Source organism: Ursus americanus, chromosome 10 (assembly GCF_024610735.1).
Source record: "Ursus americanus isolate L20-20 chromosome 10, mUrsAme1.1.p, whole genome shotgun sequence".
Lineage (NCBI taxonomy): Eukaryota > Metazoa > Chordata > Mammalia > Carnivora > Ursidae > Ursus > Ursus americanus.
The window spans coordinates 53,839,337-53,863,024 of record NC_142136.1 but is presented as its reverse complement, the minus strand read 5'-3'; the positions used below and the strand labels follow the sequence as shown (position 1 = coordinate 53,863,024).

Below are 23,688 nucleotides of genomic sequence, written 5' to 3'. Positions count from 1 at the left end.
ACACCTGTGTCTCTCATCCCTTGGCACCTCCAGCAAAGCACACAGTAGGCACTCATTAAGTGTTTTGTTTTGTTTTGTTTTGTTTTGTTTTGTTTTGTTTTGTTTTGTTTTGTTTGATGGATGTAGGCATGCATGATTTTTGGGAAATTAAGGCCTACCAGGATACTCTGCTGTCACATGGCCAGGGTAGGACTTCCAATTGGAAAATGAGATTTGATATGGCCGGATTTCCATAGTGCCTCACCACCACCCCTGCCCACTCCCTGCTCCTCTGGACAACAGAAGCCTAGAAGATTTGAGCTTTTTATACAAAAAAAGCAACACTTTAAATCGATAAAAGGCAACCCTTCCATGTTCTGGTTGTAACCAGTCCCAGAGAACTCTCCCAGCCCCTTCTGAGATACAAACTCATTTACTTCCAGTATGCAGACCATTCCCCATTCTAGGCACACAGACCCATGTCTCTGCACACTCCAGTTTCTGAGCCCAGGCTGGATGCATGGGTGTGGGACCTAGGATCAGTCACACGGGGCTCCATACTTAGAGAGGCCCTGTGCTTGGTTTAATGCCCTGCTGCTGTCACTGTCTTGAAATTCTTAATAATTTTAGAACAAGGACCCCTGCATTTTCCTTTTGCACGGGGCCTCTCAAATCATGTAGTCTTTCCTGTTCAGAACCATCTCGTCTGGAAAAAGACGTGGGAGGACACTACACAGCCTGAACCATGAGCCGTCAAAATTCAAAACTCCCTGCATGAAGGCCACAGATATATGGACCCTCTCCCGGGCGGCCAGCACCATGCAGGCATTATTCTCAGTAACTCCATAGGTCTGTGTAGACAGCATCATCCCATTTTAAGGAAACCGAGGCTCAGAAAGGTGGCCTAAAGCCTCACCCTCATAATGGTAGAGCTGGATATACAGCACAGACCGGAGTGTCCATGATTTTAGCATTCTGACAGGGAAACAAAATGAGCATAGAAATGTCCTCTTTTAGCTTTACCTTTTCAGAAATGCTTTCTATTAATTTCTCATGGACACTCGGGAACAGTGCCTGGGCTCACGTCAGCATTTGCCCTCTGACAAATCATTATCATTTGTCAGAGCAGGAAGGTGGTCCTCACGGGGAGACTGAGACCGCTTCCAAACTTCCTACACAGGTCTCCAAATGACCCTGCCCTGCCACCTCTGTCTCCTCATTTTCCTGAGGAAATGCTTCCTCTCTGAGTTACTTGGTGGCCTCTTTAGTTCCTCAGACGTACCATGGTGCTACATCCTCCTTTTCCCATCTTCCACCCCCTCTCCCCATTCTCACGGACTCTACCTCAGGCACCTCACCTCTCCCCTGGAAGAAGCTCTCCCTAGTCTCCCTGACTCCCTTCTTCTCCTCTCTCAGTCCTTCCTTTGCATTGTTTCCAGGATAATCTTTTTAAAACTCCTCATCGGCCCTCCACTGCCTCAGGAAAATGCCCACCTACCTCATGTGGCTTAGAAGGCCCTCACTTTTTCCTCTCTGGACACACTGGCTTTTTTTTTCTGCATGGAATGAGCCAGGCATCCCCTGCCACAGGCCCTTTGTACTTGCTGTTCCTCTGCCTAGAGCACTCTTTGCTCCAATATCCCTTATTGCTCACTCCCTCACTTTATTCAGGTTTCTGCTTAACTGTCACCTTCTCAGAAACAGTTTCCTTGGCTACCCTTTATAAGCCCGTGCACACACACATCATTTTCCATCCTTCCCACCCTGCTTAACTTTTCTTCAAAGCACTCCTAGCCATTTGGCATGTTCAGCTGTATCCATTCACCTTGTTGTTTAGCATGGACTGGAAAGCAGGGACTACAGCAATTCCTGATACCGAGGACAGTTCTGGGCCCCCAGGTACACAGACCTTTACTAAATGAGTGAGCACGGGAATGCCCTGCCTGCCTCCCTGGAGTCACCAGTCACCTCTAACCCGGTCCACCTGTGGCCTTCAACAGCGCCGTGCTTATGCTGGGAATTCCCCTCACCTATTGGAAGCCTACCCTCCCCAGACGGCTCCTCAGCCTCCAGGCCCGCTCAGGTCCCCTCCTGTGAGCTCTCCCGGCCCCTACAGGACACCTTGGGAGTGCTCCAGGTGAAATTAGAAACTGGAGGGCAAGGAGAGACTCAAGAAAGGCCTTTCCAGACTGGTAGGTGGCTGTTTCCATAAGTCAGAGAACTTACTTCTGAGGCTCATCTTGGGCAGCTGAGAAACAAGATGTCCACACCCGCCTGCCAGGATCTTGCAAGTTTACCTAGAGGCCTGTGCTGGGTTCAGGCCCAATATGTTTGTCCAGATGGTCTCGGCTACATGCGGCTCTCTCAAGGCGGTGTCCTTGAAAACAGCTCTGGCTGTGGGAAGGCCGGCAGGCAGAAGTTGCATTCCAAGGCCGGGGAATAGATGAGGAGCCTCTGATAGCCTGGCTCTAGGTCAGAGGTCAACCCGTGATCACGTGCCCCGTTGACCTCCTCCAGCAGTGTTGACCCCAGTGGGGGGACAAGTAAGTTCTCTTAACTGACTTCCCCTTGGACCCAGGTAGTTGCCAAGGGAACTGGGCTGCCCTGACCCCTCTGCTCCCACTGCCTGTCTGATGCCTGTGGACCGTCACTGGGAACCAGGGATTGCTCCCCAGCGGTCCTACTCATTGAGTTCCAAAATTCAACTGTTACCAAAATGGACAGAAATGCTGATAAAAAGAAACTTGTTGCTGTGAAAACTAAGTTGAATGCTTAAAAAAAAAAAAATCAATACGAAAATTGCTTTTTAAAAAACTGATTTAAATTAGAAGTGGACAAAACATACATTAAAGATCAGGGAACAGATAGAACTTTTTTAAGTCCATGATTCTGCATCCAGACTATTTAGAAACCACCAAAACTGAAAATTATAGATAATAAATTATGAACGTGCTTTTGAGCAAAAATTATCACTATCACGGAGCCCGTCATCAGAGCCACCGGCAAAAGAAAGACCTTGCCCTATGTTTTAAAATGGCATGCTGATGCACATTTATGTTTTAAGTTAAAATAACATGTTTAAAGTTTTTTTCTAATGACTCCCCACTTTTGCCTATTTTTTAAATGAACAGAATTAGCAGCCACACTGGTTACTGGCATGTGGCTGGTATATCACCGCCAGCATCCCCACGTCTGGTCTGGGTGGTCTTCACCATGGTGTCTGGCATCTAGCACTGGGCTGGCACATTGTAGGCTCTTGATAAATATATGTTGAATGAATGAATGCAGAAAATGAAAAAGCTGGAAATTCAACGCCTACATTTCTCTCCAAAGGTTTGCTCTTTCTACTTCCCGGGCAGCCTTCATTACTTGGGGGAATATGGCCAACAGCTCAAACCCTCGCACTCTCTTTGGTGCCCTAAGACAGGTCTAAACTCTCTTTCCCTTCTCTACCAGACTTACTCAACCCCAGAACCACAGCAGCAGCAGCAGCTACGTCTACTTTCACATTTCAGTTATGGAAGCAACCACCACAGGTCAAGGAGTCTGTGACAGAAGTCAAAAAAACCCGTCGTGTTGTTCGTCATAAGAAGAAAATAGAAATAGATACAGACTGGGTACAGAGCAAGACTGAGGTAGGTAGGGCAGTGCATTGGTGTTTTTACTTGGTGTGGGGTTTTTGCTCAGATGAGACACACACACACACCATCGGGGAGCTGTCAGAACTAATATACAACGTGAATAAAATCAAGAACAATGTGCTCAACGTAGAGAGGCACACTTGAGTGTGTGGGTTATGGGCAGATTAACAGGGGCTTTTCCTAGGGTTCATTGAGACTCCTCTCCCTACAGGGCCTGACTTAGGCAACTGGATGGGACTGGGAGGAGAAGAAGGGAAATATATAATATATAGTTCCATCCCCTAACAAATTAAAAATCTATATCAAAAATCAATCACATAGTGAATGGATAAATAAACTGTGGTACATCCATACAATGGAATAATACTCAACTCAGCACTAAATGGAAATGACCTATCAAGCCACAGAAAGACATGGAGGAAACTTAAATTCATATTACTAAGTCAAGGAGGCTAATCTGAAAAGTCTACATACTGTAGGATTCCAACTATATGACACAAGTCCTAGAGTCATTCCAACCATAAGACAAAACTATAGAAACAATATAAAGGAGGGATGAATAGGCAGAGCGTGGAGGATTCTTAGGGCAGTAAAAATACTCTGTATGATACAGTAATGGTGGACCCACATGCCATTATAACATTTTCCAAACCCATAGAATATGTAACACCAGGAGGGGACCCTAATGTAACCTATGGACTCTGGGCGATAATGATGTGCCAGTGTAGGTTCATTGACTCTAATGGACACTGTGGTGCCGGGTGTAAAATGTGGCTGGGGTGAGGGGGCGGGGGCTGCGCATGGGTGTAGGGACAAAAGACATATCAGAATCTCTGTACTCTCTGCTCAATTTTGCTGAGATCTGCTCTAAAAAATAAGGCCTGTTAAAAAAAACACATGGTACATTTATAAAAATGTGTATTATAATATTTGGATACTATACATAAGTGAAAACATCTCAAAATATTGGAGTCATTCAGAGTGAGCTAACAACCAGGTCTGAAGCTCAAAAAAGAGTCACTGAAGTGGAAATGAGGAGGATGTGATAGGCTTTATGCTTTCTGAATACATAAAGTAAGAACCAACTATGCCCCAGGGCCTCTTCTACGTGAAGATACAAGGGTGAACAAAAAAAGCCCCTGTGCCCATGGAACTTACGTTCCAGTTGAGGAGACAGTCAACGTATAACAAACTGTTGAGTGCTACGTCAGGTATTGTTAGGAGTCATGGATAAAGCAGCATCAGGGGCTCATAAATCATTGGTCCAAGAGGAGAATGCTCTCATACCCTTAGGGCTGGTGGGGAAGTACCCTTTGAGTCCAGGCACATATGAAATGAGGGGCAGAGCAAAGAGCTCAAGGACAGCTGTGAGCAAGTGAGAGAAGGCTAGGGAATGAGCTCAGTTGCCCTGGTCAGGTAGAGTGTCGTGGGTCACAGTAAGACTTTAGATTTTATCCTAAGGATGATATGAGTCACAAGGATCTGGAGCAGGGGAGGAACATCATTTTGATTTATGCTCTAGAAGAACCTTGCTGGCTATGTACGGAGAATAGATTTTAAGGGGCAAGAATAGAGGCAGGAAGTTCAGCTGAGAGCCAGGGCATCAATTCAGGTGAAAGGTGATGGGCATCTCAACTAGGGCGGTGGCACTAGAGGTGGTAGAAAGCAGTCTGATTTGGGATATTTTTTGAAGGAAGAATCAAAAAGGCTTCTGTTTAACTGAATACATGTGAGAGAAAGAGAAGATGAAAGGATGAATCTAAGAATTTTGGCCTGAGCGGCTGAGTAAATGCTACATTACTATTTACTAAATTGGAGACCACAAGAGCCTAATGGAACCTCACATTTATGTAACACTGTGCAAGTAATAAAGCACTTCTACATGTAATTTAAGCTGAGCTCTTCCCAACAATTTCATGGGGTAAGTATGGTATTGCTATCTTTACTTTACAGTTGAAGAGAGTGAGACCCAAAAAATCTTAAATGGCTGCCACACGGACATAGAGCCTCCTCTTGAAACAGTTCCCAAAGCTAAGAGGCTTAATAACCAGATATATGTTTCTTGCTCATGTCACATCTGGTTTGAGTCTCCTGGCTCTCTTGAGTAGCTCTCCTCGAGGCTGGCTCCTGGGGATCTGGGCTCTTTCATTATGGGTCTCTGCCATCTTGGAGTCCTTTGTGTCCCATTGTAGGGACAGGAAGTGAAGTCATGGTCTAGGCTTAAGTTCTATCAACCAAAAGAAGTCACATGACACCCCCTAGATGCAAGAGAGTTGGGAAATGGATTTCTGCTGTGTGTCGCAGGGGAAAATGAAAACAGTTTGCACTAAACAGAAAAGCAACCAAACATCTTAAACTGATGAGGCTGACCTCACCTTGAGGCAAAAGCAGGAAAGAACCAGAAACCAACACTGTCAACCAAGGTATGACTCTTTCAGCCTCCAGAGAAGGAAAGGAAAGTTCAGTATCCCTTCATCTCTTGGGCCTGCATGAAGAAGGGAAGTCAGTGGACCAGCCAGAACTCCCACAGAATGAGAAATCAAGGGAGAGCCAAGGGACTCTCTAGGCTGTACCAGACATGCAATGGTGAGGGTGCTGGAAGCCCTCAGAGGCCTTCAGCTTCCCCATCTCCAATATATCAGTGAAACCTTACTTGGTTTCTCACTCCAGCTGGGCAGGTGAACTCCAGGTTTCCCATAATCCTTGGCCTGTCCTGCCTCAGCACTTTTGCTCCTGTGGCACGTCTGTCCCCAAACCAATATTAAATGTCCTCCCTGCAGCCAAGGGGAAGGTTCTCACCAAGACCTCTAAGCCGGGGTTCCTTCTTAACCCACCACACACATCGGGCTGCCCAAGAGGCCCATGAGGAGTGGGACACTAGGTTGTTTTTGGTTTTTACAAATGGGCATTCAATTCCAGGCAGCCCTGTTTGTAAGTGCGTGCTGGCCTTTAGGCAGAGTCCAGCCTGGCCTGCCCAGCAGCCAGCAGTTCTGCAGGACAGCGGTCTCCCACAGCACAGGGCCCTGCCTGACAGGCAAAGCTTCCTCTGCAGCAGAACTGAAGGAAGGGCCAGAGACGTGGTGCCTCCTCTCTTACCTGTTAGCTCCTTGTCTCAGGCTCTGTCCCCATACAAATGGTGATGAGATGTTGGCTTTTAGATAAGCCACTTATTATATAATTCCCAGGGAGAGAAAATGTGACAGCTCCACCTCCAGGTCAGAGATTTTGCTTTGCCCGTGAGGTCCTCCTCACTAGGAAAATGTCATTCTATGAACCTTGAATTTGACAGGCAGACAGCATCTTGAGAAAGTCTGGCTTTCAGGCAATGAGAGAAAATAAGACCTAAAATACAAATATCCTCTCCCACGGGCAATAACTAGAAGCTCCTCCCAGGCCATCGGGAGCAAACCAGCCCCTGATGTCTTTACAAAGCACTTTTTTAGGTTAAAAAAGAAAAGAGCAGTGATGTGTAGCCTGAACGTGGGAAGTAGCCGAGAGCTTAACAGTTGGAGGCAGCATGTTCCCCGGACAAGCCTGTGGGCGAGCAGCAGATCGCTGGACGCTGGCTCTCCTCTCACTGGACAACTTTGTGCACGCCATTTAGCCTCATCTTCAGGGGAGCCAATGACCGTGCCTACCTTGTAGGGTCCTTGTGTGGAAGAAAGTGTTCGGTGCAGTGCTGGGTGTGGGGATGGAGTCAGTGTTCGGACCTGTGTCACCTTGAGTGGTTTTCACCCAGATGCCCAGGCTCCCGGGCATTGCAAGGATGCCCTAAGGAGCCCATGGTCCCAGCTCCTCAGATGGCTGCATCTTCGTCTTTGATCGTCTTAGATTTGGGCCTTCTGCTGAAAGCTTTCTTGAACAAAGGGGTTTTCAATGGTTGAAAATAATAGCTGGAGAACCGCTGACCCATTTAGTGTGATGTGGGACACTAGATGACCTGAAAAGCCTTCCTACTGCAAACATCCGGGAAATGTAGATGACACATAAAAAGTGTCAGAAATGCAGAGTAGGGTGTGTAAGAAAGTACAGGACATAATCAACACTAGAAAGAGAGAGGAAACGAAACAGCCGAAGAGCGAGCCTGTGAGCAGGGGATGGGTGAGGTGGGGCGGTGTGCTGGGGAGCGGAGGGCGAGAAGCGGGAGACCAGCTCATCCTGACAATCCAGACGCTTGGGTGTTCATGCCCAGATGGCAACACAAGACATGTGTCCTTCACAAGGAAAGAGCCACACGTGAAACAGCTCCAATAATTGATGACACACTGGGCCACAAAACAAGTCTCAGCAAACATTCAACAGCTGATATCACATAGACTATGCTCTTTTTTTTTAATTTATTTTTTGATGTAAAGTTCGATGATTCATTAGTTGCGTATAACACCCAGTGCACCATGCAATACGTGCCCTCCTTACTACCCATCACCAGCCTATCCCAATCCCCCACCCCCCTCCCCTCTGAAGCCCTCAATAGACTATGCTCTTATCCCAGTGAATTTTAATTAGTCATAATAACAACACCCAAAGCAACTTGTGCATTTGCAAATTTAAAAACACACTTGCAAATAACTTGTGTGTCAAAGAAGAGATCATATTGGAAATTCAAAAATATTTAGAATGGAATGAAAGGTAAACATTTCTATGTGTGGGAAACCCCTAAAATGGTATTCTGAGAGCAATGCTATAGCTTTAAATGCTTATATTAAGAAAGAGGAGGAGGATCAAGAAGAAAGGTGAAAACCAATGAGTTCAATATTCAATTCAAGGAATTAGAAAAATAAAATAGAGTAATATAGAAAACCTACAGAAGGTAGAAGTATGTAAATGATAATAAGACTAAAAATTGATACAATGGGAAACAAGTAGAATAAACAAACCAAAAGCTGGCTCTCTGAAAAGACTAGTAAAATAGGCAAATCTTCAGGCGGGGTTTATCCAGGAAAAAAAAAAGGGCGGGGTGGGGTGGGGAGAGAAGATAGTCATAGTAAGAAGAATGAAGACAAGGTCATAACTACAGAGGTAGTAGAGGGTTTCTTTTTTTTTAAACACCATATGACAATAGTTTTAGGACAATAAATTTGAAAATTTACCTAAAATGAACAATATCCTAGAAAAATATAATTCACTTAAACTGACTCAAGAAGAGATTTTAAAAACCCTGAATAATGCCAATGTTATGGGTTGAATTGTATCCTCCTACAAAGTTATAAGTCCTAAGCCCTGGTGCCTCAGAACAGAACCTTCTTTGGAAAATTGGTCTTTAAGGGTATAGTTAAGAGGACGTCATGCTAAAGCAGGGTGGACCCCTAATCCTGTGTGACAGGTGTTCTTTCAAGAAGATGGCCATGACAAGAAACAACAATTGTTGGAGAGGATGTGGAGAAAGGGGATCCCTCCTACATTGTTGGTGGAAATGCAGGTTGGTACAGCCACTCTGGAAAACAGTGTGGAGGTCCCTTAAAAAGTTAAAAATTGAGCTACCCTATGATCCAGCCATTGCACTACTGGGTATTTACCCCAAAGATACAGACGTAGTGAAGAGAAAGGCCATATGCACCCCAATGTTCATAGCAGCTTTGTCCATAATAGCTAAATTGTGGAAGGAGCCGAGATGCCCTTCAACAGATGACTGGATTAAGAAGCTGTGGTCCATATATACAATGGAATATTCAGCTATCAGAAAGAATGATTTCTCAACATTTGCTGCAACATGGACGGCACTGGAGGAGATAATGCTAAGTGAAATAAGCCAAGCAGAGAAAGACAATTATCATATGGTTTCTCTCATCTATGGAACATAAGAACTAGGAAGAACGGTAGGAGAAGAAAGGGATAAAGAAAGGGGGCGGTAATCAGAAAGGGGAATGAAGCATGAGAGACTATGGACTCTGAGAAACAAACTGAGGGCTTCAGAGGGGAGGGGGGTGGGGGAATGGGATAGGCTGGTGATGGGTAGTAAGGAGGGCACGTATTGCATGGTGCACTGGGTGTTACACGCAACTAATGAATCATCGAACTTTACATCAAAACCCAGGGATGTACTGTATGGTGACTAAAATAATATAATAAAAAAAAAAAAAAAGAAGATGGCCATGAGCACACAGAGACCCAGGGAGGACGGCACATGAAGATGGGGGTAGACATTGCAGTCATGCATATATACAGGCCAAGGAACAACAAGGATCACAGGTCATCACCAAAACCCAGGAGAGCAGCATGGAAGAAATTCCTCCTCGGAGCCTCCAGAAAGGACTAACCCTGAGGACACCTTGATTTCAGACTTCGGGCCTCCACCTCTGCGAGAAAATAAATTTGTGTTTTTTTTTTTTTTTAAAGATTTTATTTATTTATTTGACAGAGAGGGAGAACAAGCAGGGGTAGCGGCAGAGGGAGAGGGAGAAGCAGGCTCCTCGCCAAGGAGCCTGACGCGGGGCCCGATCCCAGGACCCCGGCACCATGACCCAAGAAGGCAGATGCCTAACCAACTGAGCTACCCCAGTGCCCCAAATTTCTGTAGTTTTAAAGTGCCCCATTGGTGTTACTTTGTTACAGCAGCCCTAGAAAACTAAAACAACCAATAACCAGGGCCCCTGGGGGTGTCAGTTGGTTAAGCGTCTGACTTTGGCTCAGGTATGATCTCAGGGTCCTGGGATCGAGTACCGCGTCCCCGTCAGCAGGGAGTCTATTTGTCCTTCTGCCCCTTCCCCCAATTCATGTTCTCTCTCTGATAAATAAAATCTTTTAACAGCCAATAACCATTAGAGGATTGAAATGATAGCTTAAAATCTGCATGCACACGTACACTCACGCACACACACACGTACACACAGTGATCCATCTCAGCCTCCTGGTCACATGGACAAGTAGACTGAGGAGGCCCTGAGAGCTTTCCTATCCAGAATCCTCAGCAAGTGATGGGTGGGGTAGTGATGGGTGGAGTGGTAATGTGGGTGTTCATAGAGTAAACTGATCCCAAGCACTCTAGTGACAACACCATACTCTGAATTGGGACAATCAGCCCCTGTGCACTTTTTATAATAAGCTCATCTTTTCTTCCCAGGTGCATCAGCATGATGTAAAATTAATTCTCTACCCCAATGAGACTGTCTTCCAAATCCTCTTTCCTGACGGATCAGGCCAGATACAGTATCCGCTGAAGCCCAGGGACACTCATATTGACACATATGGTGCCTCAAAAGTGGGTGGTTCAGGGCTGGGGTGTGGGTTTTCCTGAGGCCCACATCTTCTGCAGGGCTCTGCCTTTCCCAGGGACCCCAAGGGGCTGCGTGTGCCTTAACTGTCTTCCAGCTACCCATCAGGACGCCTGGCTATGCTCATCCTCAGTACACAACAGAGAGAGTTCACATACATCATCCTGGAAGACAGTGAAGAAAGGTGTGTCCAGGCCCTTATCAACAACTCTGGCCATGCCACCTTCTATGATGAAAACAGAGAAATCTGGTAAGTTTGGGTTGAGAGTCCCAAACACCCCTCCCCACGGAGAGGCAGTGTGGTTAAGGTTTGATTCCCAGTCCCTACTGCCATCCTCCCTCACTGGGTTAGGTCTCTCTCTCTCCCTCATTAGCTTGTGAATTTGTTTCTTCAACCCGCACATGTTGCAGGTGGAGAGATGGGTATCATGGTGGTAGCAAGCCAGGTCCCTGACCTCAGGGAAGGCACTCTCCTTGTCACCGTTGCTTCCCCAAGGGTGAAATAGCGATCAGAAACTGAGGGTGACCACTTCTATTGGCTTCATGTCCTCTACACTTCCTGAGAGTCAAGCCTGGTGAGAATTACCTTAGAAAGACAGAGTGCCCCGCTGTCCCAGGTGCCTCGGAGAGGAGGGTGTGGTGAGGGCTTTGGAGACACATGTATCGTGCACAAAACACAAACTTCTAAGTATTTCATGATCACTGAACTTAGTTCTTAAGTTCCCATTTCTGGCCATGGTGGGAAACTTCATCTTAACAAATCAAACTTCAAAATCTTTCTCCATCTTTTTGGGGTAAGTGCTCGTTTTAGGGTTTTTTTCAGTATTTCCCTCTTCCCTTCCCTACTAAGTGGTCATGGATTGGGAAATGCCTGCCATCTTGCATCAACTTTATACTTCCTTTCTTCTTGATAGTTAAAACCAGATTTTTGCTTTTAATTCCAAAAAAATATTTTTACTTTGCCAGCCTTGGTTTTAAAGAATATTTTTTTCTTTCTTTCTTTCTTTCTTTCTTTCTTTCTTTCTTTCTTTCTTTCTTTCTTTCTTTCTTTCAAGATTTACTTATTTGAGGCGGGGGTGGAGGGACTGAATGGGACAGAGGAAGAGAGAGTCTTAAGCCTTGGGGCTTGATCCCACAACCCTGAGACCAAGAGTCAGACACTTAACCAACTGAGCCAACCAGGCACCCCTTAAGAATATTTTCTCAAATGTTCTTTGAGGTTTATTGGTGTGTTTTTTTGGTTTTTTATTTTTTCTTTAATTTTTCTTTCTTTTTTCTTTTTTTCTTCTTTCCCTTGAGTTTAAAACACTATTTCCTTGTTGACCCCTTTGTTCTCAGAGGTATCTGCCCTGCCCTGAGGGCCTTTTGTACAGCAACATGTCTGAAAGGTACAAGAAGCATCAGGTGGTAAGCAGTGGCAAGAAACTCAGCCAATGACCTCAAATAGTATCTGGTTACATTCTGCAGGGCCTCTTCTCCATAATGACACTTACTTTTAGGGCCAGAAGAGACCTTAGGGAACTCTAGGAACTACTTTTATTTTCTTGATGAGGAAACTTAGACTCAGAGGATACAAGTGACTTACCCAGAGTCATACATAAAATTATGGGCAAAAGGGACGCTGGGTGGCCCAGTCGGTTAAGCGTCTGCCTTCAGCTCAGGTCATGATCCCAGGGTTCTGGGATGGAGTCCGGCATGGGGCTCCCTGCTCAGCAGGGAGTCTGCTTCCCTCTCTGCCTCTGCCCTTCACCCTGCTTGTGCTGTCTCTCAAATAAATTAATTAATTAATTAATTAATCTTTTAAAAAAAATTATGGGCAAAAAGTTTTTTGACATTGGACTTAGCCTAAACTAAAGCACTTAGATAAAAAATTCTCAAATAAGGCATATAAGAGATACCCCATCTTATCCCTGAACCTCAGCCCATCAAAACGCAAGGGGAAGAATGATGCTTTGACTGGGGAAGGGCTGACCTCACCTTGCAGATTCCCCTTCTTTCGGAGGGGAGATCTGCATTCTTTAAAAGCTTCCCAGGTGATTGTGCTGGTCAGCGGGTGTGGGAGCCCAGGCCGGGAAGAAAGAGAAAGGGAAGGAGGCAGGGAGGCGGGGGCAGGGGGACAGGCCTGCATTCACCACACAAGAGGCCCTGCTCCTTGCACACGGGCCACTCGCCATGGTTGCCTGATCCCTTCTCGGTCTAGGTTGAGCCTGAGCCAAAACCTGGGCTACTTCTTCCCCAAAGGCAAACACCAGAAGGCCTGGAACTGGTGGGATCTGAGCCTCCATGTCCACGCGCCCCCTTTCCAGTCCATCTCCTTGAAAATCAACCGGTACATCAAGGTACAAATCAGGAGCCAGGATAAGATTGCCTTCTGCTTCAGCCACCAAAAGAAGCACATCTGCTTAAACCTGGGCACCAAGTACAAGGTAAGGTCTCCACTCCCTCTGCCAGGTAGCTGCCCCCTGGGCCACGCCACAGGCCTCTCTCTAGGCCAGGTTCTCCATCACTGCCACCCAGAGAAAAACATGGCCACCTTCGTTGACCTGAGGCTTGACAGAGGTGTTCACTTACCTTCTGAGCACCTCAAGATTCTGAGCACCTCGAGATGTGGAGCTGAGGAAACAGCCTCAAAGAGTCCAGCCGCAAGCCAAACAAAAAAACAAAGATGTCAACATACATTTTCTCACCTGACACTCACATCAACCCTGTCAGTTGGCAGGGACAGAAACCAGGGGGAAATCTATGTCCCCAGGCCTGCCGTTGGTGTCCTCTTCTCTCTTCCCCCAACACACTCATCTCCTAAACAAAGGAGCACCTGGGAGTTCAGGGGGCTCTCCTTGGGCTGGGCAAGAAAGTAGCAAAGGTGTGTTCACGTCCTAGGGCTGCCCTGACAAATGCTCTCACAGCTCTGGAGGCTAGAAGTCTGAACTCCAGGCGTCAGCAGGGACATACTCCCTCCAAAGAGCTCCAGGGAGAATCCTTCCTTGCCTCTCCCAGCTTCTGGTGACCCTGGGCATCCGCTGGCTTGTGGCGGCATCCCTCTGACCTTCTACCTTCACGCAGCCTTCTCCTCTGTGTCTCTCTATGTGTCCAATCTCCCTCTCCTTTCTCTGATAAGGACGCCAGACAGTGGATGTAGGGCCCACCCAAAGTCCAGGATGACCTCATCCTGAGATCCTTTACTTCATTACATCTGCAAATACCCTTTTTCCAAACACAGTAACCTTCACAAGTCCTGGGGGTTAGGAGTCAGACATATTTTTTAGAGGCCACAGTTCAACCCCCTACAAATGGAGAGTCTGTACCCGGGAGTTCTCACTGTGAGCAGGCAAGAAGGTGGGCTCCTGAGACCCTCCCCTAGGCCCAGAGTTCAGGAGAGGAATAGGGTGTCCTTGGTCCCCGCTGAGAGCCACACAAGACCCTGCTCCTGCTCTGGCTTCCCTTCCCCATTCACCGAAGACTCTGTTTACAGACCCACCAGAGAGGCATTAGAGGTCTCTGAAATTTGGACTGCCTGCCTAGGGAGACAGACAGACAGACAGACAGACATGTTTCCTGGGAGGTGAGCAGACAGAGAGTAGGTTGATGGAGGTAGCAATGAAACAGCAGACTCTGGCAAAATTACACCATATGAAATAACTGGGAAAGAGAGTAGGGAATGTGGTAGGTTTACCTTGCCAGGACTGAGGTGTTTTCTAGGACATAGGACTCTGAGTGCTCAAATTGGGAAAGTTCCAAGCAGATCTGGACAGCTGGTCCCCAGGCCCGGCAAGGCCTGCCATTTTAAATCCCAAATAATCACATCCCAACTTCCTTACCTACCCTGGATTTCCCAGAGCAGCCAACCCGGTAGAGAGGAGCCACATACGTACACGGTACCATCCCCAGTCATCCACTGGCCACCCCCTACGCAGCAGTGACAAGCTACGGGAGGAGCTGGGGTAGAGAGGGTATGAGGACCTGGGCCTCCTGGCCTTTGGATGACATTGGGGTCCCACTGATGGAGGGGGCCAGGAAAGGAAGCCAGTGCCCAGGAAGGGCAGATGAGGGCTGGTGCAGGCAGAAAACCCAGGAGGCCTGGCAGCCCCAGGAGCTGGGCCAATGCAGGATGGGGGGGGGGGCGGCAAATGAAGCAAATCAGCACACGTATGACTAGTGAGCCAGTCCACCGAGGCCGGGCAGCCAGGGCACCCTTGGAAGAACATACTAGCCCCTCCACTTCCCGTGAGACACCAGGCAGGCCTCATGCACTTTCTGTGCCCATAATTATCTCTAAAATGGACACCATACTGTTGTAAGGCTTAAATAAGATACTCGTGTGAAAGCATTTCATAAGCTGGACACCTCACAGAAACAGAACATCCTAGTATGATCCTTATTATTTCCCCCTCCGGAAGACCCTTTGCTCAGCCTCTGTAGGCTACAAACCAAGGGAGAAGTTGGCCTAGAGCTGACTTCCCTGGGGCAGTGCCTCTTATCAGCAAAACCCAGACACACTCCCGGAGAGCCTGAACTGGAAGTGGGACTGACAGGCAGACACCGTGGACAGTTTCCCAGCTGTGGCAGAGCTTGTCTCCCCCACCCCACTCCCATGGTGGGAATCCCTGGGGAGGAGCCAGACACCCCCAGGAAGACACAGCCTTTGCAACACAGGCCACACAAGGGCCCAGGAGCTGGTAACCCACTGGTTTGGGGTCAGGCTTGAGTGTGGCCTCAGCCCGTCTCTGTAGCTGTGTGGACACAGGCCAGGGCCAAATGAGGGAAGTGTTGCCAGTGGCAAGGCTGGGAGCACAGATCTGCCCTGGAGTGAAGTTTGCAGGGAAGGCTTGGTCCTGGTCAAGGGGCCTAATCCTGGGGTGGAAAGCACGATGTCTGAGCAGCATTTATCCTCACCTATCCTTCTGTGAATTCCCACAGTTCATAACCCCAGAGGCTCTGAGTGAAATGAAGGAGAAGGCCATCCTGGAGGTAGAATTTGGTTCAACGGCTCGGAAGATGCAGGTCCTCCTGGGGAAAATGAGTAGAATCCTGAATTTCCTGACCATCCCTGATTTGGAAAACTTCACAGATGCTGCCAGGATTTTGCCAATCAACAAACTAGAACTGAAGGAGAACTCTCACCTCCCAGAGTAGGGCAGTCACCACATTGTGCCAGGGTTTCCAGCCACCGCAGACTGTCCTGGGACAGCTATCAGGAGCGTCAAGGGAAACCCCAGAGCCCTATGTACGTCTCTTGAGAGTTGTCATTTGGGACTTATTACAACTTCTTGGTTTGAAAAAAGAATCTGGCTGGGTGCAGAAAAACCCTCACCTGACAGCACAAGGAGCAAGTTATTTCGATAGGCAATACCCATCAACTCCTGTCCCACGCGCCCCCACTGGTTACTCAAATGCAGTCCTTCTGCAGCCTTTTGAGACACAGATGGTCTGTGTCCTCTGCCCATCATTGACTATGTGACCTTGGGCAAGTAGCTTTATGCCTCAGTTTCCTTGTCAGAAAAATGGGTCTAGATATCCCCAGAGGTTCTCACTAACCCTAATGTCATCACAAACACCCCTCTCCCACACCTGCCAAGGCAGAGGGAGACCCTGACAGCAAACCAACGCCAGACTGCAGCAGGTCCCCTAACCCAGGAGCTGGTCGGGAGCCCGAAAGGACACACACTCAAACCCCCTCCACTAGCTGGGACACTTGTGCTCACTGGTAACAGTCACTAATTCAAGTAGGTAAAGCAAAATGGGAAACGAGTCATCTGCATGGAAGGTGCAATGAGTCTCAGAAAGGGATCAGAGCATGGAAGGCCCCAGAAGCCAGAGGACTTTTATTCTCATCTCTGTGACATTCTTCTTGTCCTGAAGATATGTTGTCTATGTGCTCCACTTCATGTGGCTTTGCCCCCAGATCTCTCTCAAAAGACCCCAGCAGTCTCTGATTGGCCTGGCTTGATCAGGAAGCCACTCTTGGTGCAGCCCCACGTGGTAAGGAAGGGTGGCGTTATGTCTTGAGGCCTGCGCACAGGGAGGGGCAGGAGTTTCTAGAAAAGGGGGATTCAGGAGCTGGGCAGCCCCCTACAGTGTGACTTTTATACATCCCAGGACACCACAAGTTCCCGGGATGACCTCCCACTGCAGCCGAAACCAAGACGGGGTAGGAAACCCCTTCCTCCCAGCCAGCCTGGCAACTGGCCATTCCCTGCCGTATCAATGACACCGAAGCCCCACCTTCGTGGCCCTGCCCCCTTGCGGATCTCACACTGCCTGCCACCAACCTTCACCGAAGTCCTCATGACCCCGAAGGACGACATTCCAGCCCCTGAGGCAGCACTGAAGGTGAAGGAGGGCAGTGGGGGGCACCGTGGTCACTCCCACTATTCGCCACAACTTGTTGGCCCAGAGTATCCTCAGCCAGAACAAGTCACCGTGGCGCAAGGCAGCGAGCCATAAATGACACAGACGGCCACCGTAGCAGCCCACCTTCACACGCCCACGTCAGAGTTCGTGTGCCCTGCTCGTTCCACCCTCATGCTCAGAGTGCATGGAAGCCCTTTTGCTTACCCGCCACGAGAGGCAGAAGCTTCTAGGTCGGTCTCAGCAACACGCAAGTTCCGGCCAAGCTTGTGGCTGGCTCCGAGCCAGCGCCCGTGTCTCCTTCAGGACTGGGGCGGGCTGCCGCGGTGCCGAAGGACCAGCCGGGCCTGGCCCGGGGTCTCGGTGCCGCCGCGTGCAGCCGTGCGAACTCGGGCGAAGCGGTGAGCAGGTTTCCTCACGTGGGACAGGAGCGCAGTCATGGCGCTCACCTCACAGAGTTAACGCCAGGGCTTAAGGGAGCATCGACAAAGCACTACGCTCGGTGCGCACGCCGAGTGCGTTCTCGCGCCGACTCCCCTGCCGATCGTCGTCCTTTCGCGAACCTGAAATCACTCTTCCACTCAGGCGGAGCTCGTCAACAGGCGGCTTCGCAGAGCTGTTCTGTTTGGTCAGCCCCTTTTGAAAATCTTCTGTTGCCGACATTTCGAAGACCAGAGATTTCACACAGAGTCGTGGGGTTCCAGCAGCTCTGGGCCGGGGTGGCCGGAGACTGGACAAGATCGCACAGGAATCAGGGAGCGTGCTCACAGGGGAAAGCGAACCCCCTCACAGACTGGGAAGGAAATACAGCCGCCAGCCGGCCGGGAGCTGCACAGATCTAGTTGCCCCGCCCCGTCCGTTTGCTGGAGGCCCTGCCCTGGGCGCCGCCCTCCCCCACAAACTGACCGTCCGCGGAGGCCCGAGATCGAGGGCTTCCCTCAGACGGCGCGAGGGCAGCGTGTGTTCCGGCCCCACCCGGCTTCTGGTGGGTCCTGGGCTGGAGCCAACGCGCTCCAGACCTCCCCTGACCTTCTCTCCCCGTGTGTGTGTTTCTGAGGCACAGTCCCCCTTTTTATATGGACGCCAGTCACACTGGAGGGGGCCTGATCTACTCCAGTATGGCCTCATCTTGATTAGGAACATCTGCAACAACCTATTTCCAAATAAGACCGCATTTCCAGGTACTGGGGGTTAGAACGCCACCCCAGGAATGTGGGGGGTGGAGGGACAGAATTCAACCTGTAACACTCTCTGCCTCACACCCCAGGCCCTTCCCAGGCCCTCACCCTCCTGACGGGACAAATTCTGACTTACCATCATTTTATCTTCAGTGACTTGGCAGAAAACCTGCTTCTCCTGGAAATGAAAATGAAGGCAGTTGGGCTGTTCATGAGCACCCACCTGTTCAGTTACACACAAGGGTTCCCTGATGAGTAACCATCAGTGAACACCCCAAGGCGAATGGAGCCTCGTCCAGTGCCCACAAAATTACTAATGAATTCAGTAGCTAATTAGGCCATGCAGCAAATACACACTGAGCTTCCACCGTGTGCTCAAGGGCCAGAAAGAAAAGAACAGGTTGTCTGCCCCCAGGGGGATTACAGACTGGGAGTCAGAAAGGCAAACGATAGCAAACCAATGCAACTGTGGCTTCGTGGAGGAGCACAGCACAGCAGAGTCCCCTGGGTGAGAGGGAAGGGGTCATGCAATGAAGAGTGGGGGTGAGGGTGCATGCTGGGAGTACCCAGGAGGGAACGAAGAACCCCGAAGAGCCCCCAACAGCACCAAGGCTAAGGATGGCACCACAGCCCGCTGGCTGGGGGGAATTTCACTGGAGTGCTGGGGGTCTGCCAGCTTCCTATTTGGATATCAGAACGCACTACAGAGCGAGTACCCCCAAAGCCCCCCAACTGCCACAGCAGCCATGTAGAAGGAAAAAGAGAGGCACCAGCAATGGGAGACCCCTTTCCCCTGTGCCTTGCAGTGTACCTCCAGCACCCTACAAAGCCTAACTTTGCACCCGCGGGCAAAGTAGAAATGTTCTCGGGATCCAGGCGCAGAGTCTCAAAGCAGGGCCAAAAAAGGTGGATTTGTCGCTGAGAGGCCCTAAACCAGTAACTGGTACAGAGACTGTTCTGAGCCTGCCAGAGATGAAAGCTCAGTCCAGGACCTGCCACAGCAGTGGAGCCCGCACCAACTCCTTCTGCTCCGAAGAAGTCTCTACATCGGTGGTATTTCCTGCTCTTATCCCTCTGCTTCTCTAGCCTCTGGTCTGCTGCCGCCCAGTCCTCCCTTTCCTTCTGACAAAGCCCTTTCCTGCCCAAGTGAGACACTGAGGTCTTCTGGCGCGTGCACTCATGACCCGGAGGAGCAGAGGAGCAGCCGAGACCAGACACACAGACACACAGGGCCCCCACATGCCATCAGCAGACAGACAAGCTGGGGGCCGAGCCACTACTGGGAGACAAGTGCTCCAGAAAGGAAGCAATAGAGTTCCTGCTTTCTGAGAAGTAACATTCTCTCACCAACGCACCCTGGTTTCTCTAACGAATGGCCCCTTTTTAAAAATGAAGGTTGACTGTTCTTTCTTGAAAAGTAATAAATAGCAGAAGAGAATTTAAAGATATGGGATTGTTAAATCAGGGGGGAAATACAAACTCGTTTTTATTACTACTTCCGTAACATTAAATTGCAACACGACTGTGTGTGCTGACAGTACTCAGGAAACTGGCAGTTTCGCAAAGAAAAAATTAAATTATCTTTCAACTAATGAAGCATTAAGAGGCTTCAAAAATGTCTTTCCACAATAATTATCTTACCAAAAAAATCCACACAGTACAAGTAAAACTGGGGAAATGTGAACAGATTGGCAGAGGGTACCAATGTCCATATCCTGCTTGTGATGATGTGTTCTACTTTCGCAAGATGTTACCACTGGGAGAAATCGGGGGAAAGGTACACAGCGTCTTCCTGTATTACTTCTTACAACCACATGTCAATCACAAGCTAGCTCAATAAAAATTTCAATTAAAAATTATTTTTAAAAAGAATCCATATACACAACAGACATGTGAGGACAAAGTAGGAAGCAAAATCTTTATTTTTTAAAAAAATCACATTTATTAAAAACAGCAATTTCTAGCCAAATAATATAAAGCATTTTAAATTAATTATTTGAAAGTATGTACACGTTTTGTATAAGTAAACACTTGAAACTGTACAGATTTAAACAAATACTCATTTATCCAACAAGTTGGATCACTATCGTCTACTCAGCACTTTGTAAGATGTTTGAGTGTTTCAGAAAGAAAAGATTCAAAACACAAGAACGAGTGCCATCAAATATTTTTATCCTTAAGAATGCAGCCTGCTCTGTACATCAAATTAAATCAGTCACAGTATTGTACAATAATCATGCCCTCATTTCTTTGGAAAGGCTATTAAAAAAATCAAATGTACATATAATACAGAAAACAGGATATTTTACAGTTTATTTCATTAAAGATGTATTTAAAATAGTAAGTGGAAGTAAATAAAATCTTCCTGATTCATTCATTTCATGTCAAGGAATGAATATGGACCCTCCTTCCCTTCTATCTTCCCAGAATAGACTATTAAGGTCTCTCAACCCACCAATTCAATGGTGGGTTCATCACCACCATTGATCACCAATTTAAATGGAGCTGAAAAACAAGTGACCTGTTTAAAATGACGGACATCAGGATATGTAACCTATCTACACACTGCAAGAGTCAGCTGCAAGGGGACGAGTCCTGTAGAATGAGGTGTGTTGGCTACACTCCAGAACGTTCTTCAGTGTTCCATCTCTGGATAGTGTTTGAATAACTCGAAATTCCTTCTGAACCGAAAAGCAGCTTATGTTTACTACAAGATCAGAGGCAAAACCAATCCACTCAGGAAATAGTTTTTTGTAGGAAAACTCACAGATGTGCATAATTTATCTGATGATCCCTGATATGATACCGGAGATATAAAGGGGTGGGCCATCTTCATCCTCCTTGTCTTTGTTAGTAAAACGTATCCTGCTGTGACAGGGCTAGAGCCCCTCGACGATGGTACACAGCACAGCCAATGCACGAATATACGGGACACGAAAGTGGTCACTGTTCAAAGAACTACTAGAACCAAAGGCAGTGTATAGAAAGCTGGTAACCCTAACCTTCATGCGTGAGATGCTATTCAGCAGGTTGCCTCCCCTCCCTTACATGCCAGATTTAAGACACCTTAATTGGTGCTTCCCACTCACAAACACGGACTATTATAGCATGAAGACTCTCATTAAAGATGCTGCAGCCATCTACTATGAGGAGGCTCCAGCCCCTGTGTTTGAACGTTCTGCACCTCAGCAATTCACGGGGTCCTCGCATCTTGAAACTACCTCACATCAAACACACAGAAGATAACATCCCGAATTCCCAGGAAAGCAGAATGTGTTCTCAGATGCACCCAATCTACTCCAAACGAAACTTCAAAGTGATAGGAGAAACATTACATTAAATAGAGTGTAGAAATAAGATTTCTGGAAGTAAAAAATAGCCGCCGTGGAATCTCTGTGGCTCAAAGTGTTGCAGTGTTTCACGCTTTAACAAACCTTCCTCATAGAAGCTTTCTAATTAACGGTACTTCTGTAAAGTTCTTCTCTGCACTACTTATTGTAACCGAGTTTCATTGCACATCTTTTGCGAAGAACCATTTCCCTGTGTACCCACCATAGCTACCTCTAAAAAAACTCACATTTCTCGTGACCTTTTCAAGAAGGCAGTTCTCACACTCCTAGATTAATCTTTGGCATTTTGATGCTTTTAAAAGGGAAACGCCAATCTTCCAAACACTTTGCTTATATTTCATTCTGCAGTCAGCACTGAGCAGCACGCCTGTGTGGTTCTCAGGGACACTTCCACATACGGTTCCTCGGCGTCCTGCAGGCTGCCAGACTTCCAGCCCGCCCCGACTGCACAGACACCGACGTGCAGCCCGGCCAGCCTGGTTATTTAGAAACGGACAGTAGGAGGTTCAGCTGAAAAGCAAAGTGAAAGGCTATGTTAGTTCTGCCATGGAATACCAATCCTCTAAAACAGAATGACAGAAAAGTCTAAGGTTTTTAAGAAGCCAAATGAACACAGCTGGACTGCAAGGCTAGTCAGATTTGTGAAGCAGCCACTGGGCTGCTGGGTGGGTCTGGGAGGGGGATCACACTCTATCACCAAGTCGAGGCCCTCAACTTATTTCAGAATGCAATGAAAATGACAGGAGGAAAAAAAACTACATACCAACCCTGACAAGGGATAGAAATAGATCTCAATTATCAATTTCACCTTTTTCTGTGCAGAGCGCGTTGTGGGAAGAATTATGTGTAAGCTGAATTCCTCGAATGACCATTTTAAATTCGTAAGAACAGGCATAAGGAGTGAATCTCAGCTCACTAACTCTGACGGAGCCCTACAACACCCTGCCCATGCTGTAAAGGGGGTGGACATGGAGCCAGCCCCCAGGAGAAGCAGAGAAACCCACCATGGGACAGGGTAGGGGAACTGCAGTCTGCACAGGGCCAGTCTGGCACCCAAGCCCTAGAAGACGTGCCGTTAAATGAACCTGGCAGTGAACCTTTCTATACAGTATGAACTGTCTTGGTAATCAAAATAATCGCCACCCAATCTCTTCTATAAAAGTGTACCCTCAGTGAGAGGGACACACCATCACCTCTGTATTTTTCCTGCCAAAAATACAAAACCTCAATCTAATCATGATGAAAAAGACAACACCAAGTTGCACAGAATGATGGTCTCTATCACTGTTTTTCAAACTATAGGTTGCAACCCAGTGGTACGTCATGAGAACAATGTAGTGGTTCATCGAATGAACAGGAAAGAGAGGCAGAGCAAAGCAATTTGAGTTGCACATAATGTGAGTGATTACCGTCAAACTTTTAAGTTACAAACATACACACACACACTAAAACATGTATCTTGCTGGCAGGAGTCCAGCAGGAGCCAGGAATCCTGCATGTTCTTGGCAAGCCCCGCCTGGCTACTCCACATCTACACTCTTGCAACTGACTACATATAACTGGAGAAAAAACAGACAACTGTGCTGATTGGTCTCTCTTGGATTCATAACCACTGAACTCAACTGAGCCTTGCTCCCCAGATCTTCAGTATCCCTCCATTTTAGTGATGACCCTCTTCCTGTATCACTCACAAACAGGAAGCAATCAGATGAGAGCTTCCATCATCCTAGCGTGTCCACCGCCTCCCCACGTGTGCCCCAACACTGGGCTTTCTTTCCTTTTGCGACTGAACAACCCCCTCCCCTATACACCTAACAAAGGCTCCTCCCTCGGACTGTTCCTGAGATTCCATCCCCTCTTTGCTACTCAAAGACACTTTTCCAGCATCAATTTTTCCCTCTCTTTGGCTCCAATTCATGACTACAAAAACATGCATTTTCCCCTATCTTTAAAAGAAAAAAAAAAAAAAAAAGGAAAGATA

The 23,688-nt window shown here is 47.7% G+C and overlaps 2 protein-coding genes across 2 annotated transcripts in view; one reads left to right on the top strand and one right to left on the bottom strand.

The window, feature by feature from the left end:
• The window catches only part of ERICH6B (glutamate rich 6B), a 42,366-nt gene extending 26,298 nt beyond the window's left edge, over positions 1 to 16,068 (top strand). Inside the window, 6 exon segments of the mRNA XM_087864910.1 lie at positions 3,436 to 3,614; positions 10,681 to 10,766; positions 10,929 to 11,081; positions 13,032 to 13,257; positions 15,749 to 15,926; positions 15,929 to 16,068. Of these exon segments, the coding sequence (XP_087721036.1) occupies positions 3,436 to 3,614; positions 10,681 to 10,766; positions 10,929 to 11,081; positions 13,032 to 13,257; positions 15,749 to 15,926; positions 15,929 to 16,068 (962 nt within the window).
• Positions 16,069 to 20,257: 4,189 nt separating this feature from the next.
• COG3 (component of oligomeric golgi complex 3) overlaps positions 20,258 to 23,688 on the bottom strand; it is a 72,828-nt gene continuing 69,397 nt past the window's right edge. Inside the window, exon 23 of the mRNA XM_045796787.2 lies at positions 20,258 to 22,217. Coding sequence (XP_045652743.1) covers positions 22,188 to 22,217 — 30 coding nt within the window. The 3' untranslated portion in view covers positions 20,258 to 22,187. The remainder of the gene's footprint in view (positions 22,218 to 23,688) is intronic.